A 7132-nucleotide genomic window follows, 5' to 3' on the forward strand; every position below is an offset into this window, starting at 1 on the left:
ACTGAGGAAAGAGAGGTCACATCGTGTGATGGAAATATTAAGTATGTTTATTGGTAGAGTAGTTCTGACATTGTTGTATGGGTGTGAGTTTTGGGCCCTGAATTAACAAAAGAACAAGAGAGGTTGGACATAATGGAAATGAAATGGCTGAGCACATTAGATGGTGTAGGGAGGTTTGATTGCGTAAGGAATGACAATGTAAGAGGGAGAGGTGGTGTATGATTGAGAGTGCTGACATAGACATACTGTTTGATAATTTTTTATTTTGTTTGCCAAAATTATAACGTATATGTTTTGGAGCTATAGGCAGCACTAATAGTGGTAAAGATATTACAGGAGGGATTTCTCTAGGTCCTGAAATTGTTGTAGAATATTGAAATGGGAATATTTCTCTTTCTTTTAAGGGTCTATGAACATAGTGCAGTTAACAAAATGACAGCAACCAGCTTAAGTACTGTCTTTGCCCCTACACTCGTCCAATCTGTTGCTCTGGGTGATGACATTCAGCCAGCAGATCTTCTTGCCATGGTGAATACAGCTCAAGAGCCAAGAATTGTGGAGGTACTCATTATTTATCACAGAGAAGTATTTCCATAACTTAAGTTTGTAATATGGATATTTTAAGATTCACTGAAAAGCCTTATGGTAGGAAAATTAGCACCAGATATCTTGTGCCTTCTTCAGGCTTTCACTAATCTCAAGCTCACAAAAGTATTAATTTACAAAAGTATTTGACCCATAGCTTACATAACTCATACAAAATGAAGAGTGTTCTTTGAAGTATGCTGATAGAATTTATAGCTACATTTTAGGCCTAAAGATTTTGATACTGAAAATGATGAATGAGATGGGTATTATTAGTGTGATAAGTATACATATGAATTTATTGTAACTTTGGAGCAGTTACAAAAAAGTCTTGTGTGATTAAAAGATCTGAATAAATTTACTGTACTGTATTATAAAAGTGCTATTCTGAATGATGAGTGTGACTCATAGAGTTCTTCAGTAGGTTAAAAAGGGTGATATAATTTTAAATGTCGCTGTATACCCATACTTATTCTGACAGTTGAGATACTTTTGCTACTAGGAAAGCTGTAGAATGTCATAAGAAATTTTTTTTTTTCTTTTGAAGAGTCTCATGAGCAATGTAAGTTCTTAGTTTATCAGCTCAAAGGCATTTTTTTTTCATATTTTTATAAACCTAATTGATTTTATTAGAAACATCAGGAAATCACTTTTCATATGAAGTTTGCTGCTTTTCCATTTGTCATTGTGATTACATCAGTATAGAAGGTTAGGGCATAGTGATTCATGCTTATGCTAAGATAGCAGAGAAACAGTTTATTTATACATTCATAACTATGAATCATTTTGTGAAGTACTTTGTGAGATGTGTGGACTGTCAGTTTACATTTTACTCCTCTTATTAGGATGAGCTGTTTGTTAAGCAGGCTTTATCACAGCTTACCTTCGTAATGGGATTTTTTTTCCCCGAAATCTGTCTTCCTTGTTCTCATGAATTTACTGTCTGAATTTTTCTTTCCGTTGATTGCTCTCATTTGCCAAATTTACTTTATACCACACCTAATATGTTTGGCTTGACACATGTTCTTGAGCCCATACCATACCATTTAACCCATTCCATGTGGCCACCAGATATCACCACCCCCTGTCTTCATTGTAGCTAGGGCCTCCCCTTTGAGGGAGTTCCAGTTGGAACAGGCATCAGAGATTTAGCTAGATAGCTAGGGGAAATGAAAAAATGAAGGGTTGAATGTTTGTAAAGTAAGAAAATATGAAGTATACCCTAATAACTGTGATGCCATGAAAAACAATTAAAGGCAAAATAGAATACAACCTTATACACAGTAGAAACACTCATAAACTCAATTTTGATGACATCAGGGGATTGGTGGTATTGTGCAGTTGCTTATTCAGCCCACTATCAGACAAACAAGTGTGTTCAAATGATAAAGTTAGGAAATAAGAGGATAATCTCTTACATCAAGGTCACTTTCATCATTTTGTGCTGTAAGTGATTTGAATTCACCTACCCATCAATTTATATACAATCTATCAATATATTGCAATCAAATAAATTTTTTAAGTCTTGAGCTATAAAGTGTAAAACTTGAGTGTCTGAACTTGAGATGTAGTTACTGTAGCTAGCAGACTTTCAATAAATGTACATATCATGGCTCTTGATAACTTACTCGTACTGTAGTTTTCCCACCGGTACGCATTTAATATGCTGGACTTAAAGCAAAGAAAGCTGTGTCCTCTGTGGAACAGGAAAAGCCATGCCTCATACAGAATTGATTGAAGATCCCCCCCTGATGTTTTTCCCTGTGCTTTCCATACTTTTTCTTATTCCAATTGATTAGAAATTTTTGCACAGGTATGACAGAGAAATAAGGATTTAGCAATTATGAGCAAATATGAACCAGACTGTTAGGTTTTTAGCCTTTAATGTTTGTCGGCAACTCAGGAGTTTGAGGAAATTCAGCGTAGAGCAGTTTGCTGTGAATGAAGAAAAAGCAGATGAATGATAGATTGACAAAAGGATGCTATTTTCATGACCAGCTTGAGTGCATGTAAAATATTTATTAATAGTTTTTGGAGATTTAGATTTTTGATAACAGATTTTGTGTCAAAGAAAACACGAGGCATCATCTCATTTTTGAGCAGTGCTGATTTGTTTTGTTTTAATAATATTATATCATAGAATGGATAGATTAATTATTTGAACTGATAAGGTTTTATGTAAGTATTATTTGTTTGTAACATTACATCAGTGCAACTTGCAAAGAGATTTCTGAATCAGAAATAGTGGATAAAACAGGTTACACAAAGGCTTTGATGTGTATGTATCAGAAATAGTGGATAAAAACAGGGTACACAAAGGCTTTAATGTGTAATTTAATTATTCATACTGTTAATCATACTATTCCAAATGTTGAACACAAACTGTTATGCATGTGTTATATTTTACGTATGTTACATGATTTAAAGCAAAAAAGTAATCTAACCCCTTTAGTTGTCTGAATGTTATGTAGTTTACAAGATTTTAGTCCTTGGGCAGAGATTAGAACCTATGTTTGATATATATTTACTGGTAAAGGGGAAAAATGATGTATTTATTTTTTTATACTTGATCACTGTTTTCTGAGTTAGCAAGGTAGTGCCAGGAACAAAGAAAGAGAGCCCATATCTGCTAACATCCACTCTTTTTAGCTATTGTGTGTAATGCACCAAAATCACTGCTCTCTATCCACAGCCAGGCTTCACAGACTTTTCCATGGTATACCGTGGACACTTACTGCCCTGACTCAGTCTATCGACAGCACGTCAATTTTAGTATATCACGTCATTCAAATTCACTCTATCCCGTGCATGTATTTTACCCTCCTACATGTTCAGTCTCTGATTGCTCAAAATCTTTTTAACTCCATCCTTCCATCTTCAATATGGTCTCCCCATTCTCCATGTTCCCTTCAATTGTGACACTTATATCCTCTTTGTCATCCTTTCCTTGCTCATTCCCTCCATATTTACTGACCATTTCAGCCCATCCTTTTCTGCTTTCTCAGCCATACTGTTTTTATTCCTACAGATTTCTCTTACCCTTTCATTGTTTACTTTATCAAACCACCTCACAACATATTATCCTCAAGCATTTCATTTTCAACAAATCCAACCTCCTCCACACAGCCATATATATATTCTTTTGTCTGTTTCCTTGTGCTACTTCGCTAATGCAGGAGACGGCGATTAAGTTATATCATCAGCAAACAACAACTGACTCACCTCCCAAGCCCTCTCATCCTTTACAGACTGCATACTTGCCCCTCTCTCCAAAACTCTTGCATTCACCTCCCTAATCACTGTATCCATAAACAAATTAAACAACCGTGGAGACACCACGCACCCCTGCCGCCAACCAACATTCACTGGGAACCAATCACTCTCTTCCTACTCGTATACTTGCCTTACATCCTCGTTAAAAACTTTTCACTGCTTCTAGCAACTTATCTCTCACACCATATACTCTTAATACCTACCACAGAGCATCTCTGTCAGCTCTATCATATACCTTCTCCAGATCCATAAATCCTACATATAGAATCATCTGTTTTTAATTTTCGAAAAGAAGGAACAGAGAAGGGGGTTAAGTGAGGATATTCCCTTCAAGGCTTAGTGCCCTGTTCTTAATGCTACCTTGTTAATGCGGGAAATGGCGATTATGTATGGAAAAAATATCATTATTATTATTATTATTTTTTTTTTTTTTTTCAAACTATTCGCCATTTCCCGCATTAGCAAGGTAGCATTGAGAACAGAGGATTGGGCCTCTGAGGGAATATCCTCACCTGGCCCCCTTCTCTGTTCCTTCTTTTGGAAAATTAAAAAAAAACGAGAGGGGACGATTTCCAGCCCCCGCTCCCTTCCCTTTTAGTCGCCTTCTACGACACGCAGGGAATACGTGGGAAGTATTCTTTCTCCCCTATCCCCAGGGATACATTTATTATTATTATTATTATTATTTTACCCTGGTTCAATCCATTGACAGGATGTCGACCCCAATATACCACATTTTTCAGGCTCCATTCGCTCAAAATCTTTTTTGTACTCCATCCTTCATCCACCTCCAATTTGGTCTTCTGCTTTGCCTTGTTCCCTCCACCTTTGACACATATGTCTTCTTTGTCAATCTTTCTTTGCTCATTTTCTCCATATGTCCAAAATAAGGAACAGAAAAGGTGGGCAAGTGGGGAGTTTTACCTCTAAGTTTAGTCATCTTTTCTGGAACACTACCTCGCTAGTGCAGGAAATAACGAATATGCATAAAAAAAATGTATCTTCTGTTTCCCCTTTTAGAAAGTTGAAATATAAGGAGGGGAGGGTATCTAGCCCCTGCTGCTCCTGTCCCCTTTAGTCGCCTTCTACGACACGTGGTTAATGCATGGGAAGTATTCTTTCTCCCCATCCCACGTGCATGTGGGGGGAGGGGGTTGTCATTTCATGTGTGGCAGGATGGCAACGGGAATGAATAAGGCAGCAAGTATGAATTATGTACATGTGTATACATGTATATGTCTGTGTATGTATATGTATGTATACATTGAAATGTATAGGTATGTATATGTGCATGTGCGCACGTGTATGTATATACATGTGTATGTGGATGGGTTGGGCCATTCTTTCTTCTGTTTCCTTGTGCTACCTTGCTAACGCGGGAGACAGCAACAAAGTATAATAAAAAGATTTAAAAAGAATATATATAAATATATATATAAATGGGTATGTTTGAAGGAATAGTGGTTCCAACAATGTTGTATGGTTGCGAGGCGTGGGCTATGGATAGAGTTGTGCGCAGGAGGATGGATGTGCTGGAAATGAGATGTTTGAGGACAATGTGTGGTGTGAGGTGGTTTGATCGAGTAAGTAACGTAAGGGTAAGAGAGATGTGTGGAAATAAAAAGAGCGTGGTTGAGAGAGCAGAAGAGGGTGTTTTGAAATGGTTTGGGCACATGGAGAGAATGAGTGAGGAAAGATTGACCAAGAGGATATATGTGTCGGAGGTGGAGGGAACGAGGAGAAGAGGGAGGCCAAATTGGAGGTGGAAAGATGGAGTGAAAAAGATTTTGTGTGATCGGGGCCTGAACATGCAGGAGGGTGAAAGGAGGGCAAGAAATAGAGTGAATTGGAGCGATGTGGTATACAGGGGTTGACGTGCTGTCAGTGGATTGAATCAAGGCATGTGAAGCGTCTGGGGTAAACCATGGAAAGCTGTGTAGGTATGTATATTTGCGTGTGTGGACGTGTGTATGTACGTGTGTATGGGGGTTGGGCCATTTCTTTCGTCTGTTTCCTTGCGCTACCTCGCAAACGCGGGAGACAGCGACAAAGTATAAAAAAAAAAAAAAAAAAAAAAAAAAAAAATATATAAATATATTTTTCTCTTCTTTCATACTATTCGCCATTTCCTGCGTTAGCGAGGTAGTGCTAAGAACAGAGGACTGGGCCTTTGAAGGAATATCCTCACCTGGCCCCCTTCTCTGTTCCCTCTTTTGGAAAATTGAAAAAAAAAAAATGAGAGGGGAGGATTTCCAGCCCCCCACTCCCTCCCCTTTTATTATACTTAACCGCCATCTCCCGCATTAGCGAGGTATTGCAAGGAAACAGACGAGGAATGGCCCAACCCACCCTCATACACATGTATATCCATAAATGCCCACAAGCCCACTCACACATGCATACGTATACATTTCAATGTGTACATATACATACACGGACATATACATATATACACATGTACATAACCATACTTACTGCCTTCATCCATTCCAGTTGCCACCCCACCATACACGAAATAGCATTCCACCCCGTTTCCTGTGTCAGAGAGGTAGTGCCAGGAAAGAGACAAAGGAAGACCCATCCACTCATATACATACACATATACATATATGCACAGTACATATACATATATACATACACGGACATATTTAGACATGTACATATTCATACTTGCTTGCCTTCATCCGTTCCTGGCGTGACCTCCACCCCACCTTTGGGGAAGTTTTATCATTGCAAGTGAATTCTTGTCAGTGATATTCTCACTCCAAGAGAATCCACATTTCCTTGGTACTAGAAGTACTGGAAGTAGCATAGCCTTGTGCTGCAGAAGCCTCTTGAGAAGAGGTGTGTATGTCTGTGTTATGGAAGATTTATGGGCAAACCTATATATCATGATTGTTTATTAAGAATTACATTAAGTATCACTAAAATTGTCGTAAACTTTTTAGAATACTAGATATTTCATTTTTATAGTCACTTAGTGTTTTAGCAGACTTTGTATTTGAATTGAACTGTATTTTCACCTATGTGGATTATAATGTGAATTTTTTTGCTTTTGTTCTGAATGTAGCTAGTTCAAGTAATGAGATGTATTGGACATTACTAGTTGACTGAATGCCAACAGATTGATACTAAGTTGACCGACAGGAGGGAATACAATATGTACATAAAGGTTTTTACTTTTGTTTAGATGAATTCTTGAATTTCTAATTAGCCAGTTTACAAATATATTATCATGCACATGTATATACGTATGATGTGGTTTACACAGTAT

General features: G+C 37.6%; 1 protein-coding gene across 1 annotated transcript in view; it reads left to right on the forward strand.

Moving 5' to 3' along the window:
* LOC139762407 (N-chimaerin-like) overlaps nucleotides 1–5422 on the forward strand; it is a 31133-nt gene extending 25711 nt beyond the window's left edge. The window contains exon 10 of the mRNA XM_071687264.1: nucleotides 405–5422. Within this exon, the coding sequence (XP_071543365.1) occupies nucleotides 405–597 (193 nt within the window). The 3' untranslated portion in view covers nucleotides 598–5422. The remainder of the gene's footprint in view (nucleotides 1–404) is intronic.
* Nucleotides 5423–7132: the final 1710 nt, after the last annotated feature.

The sequence above is a fragment of the Panulirus ornatus genome, chromosome 43 (genome assembly GCF_036320965.1).
Source record: "Panulirus ornatus isolate Po-2019 chromosome 43, ASM3632096v1, whole genome shotgun sequence".
Classification (NCBI taxonomy): Eukaryota; Metazoa; Arthropoda; class Malacostraca; order Decapoda; family Palinuridae; genus Panulirus; species Panulirus ornatus.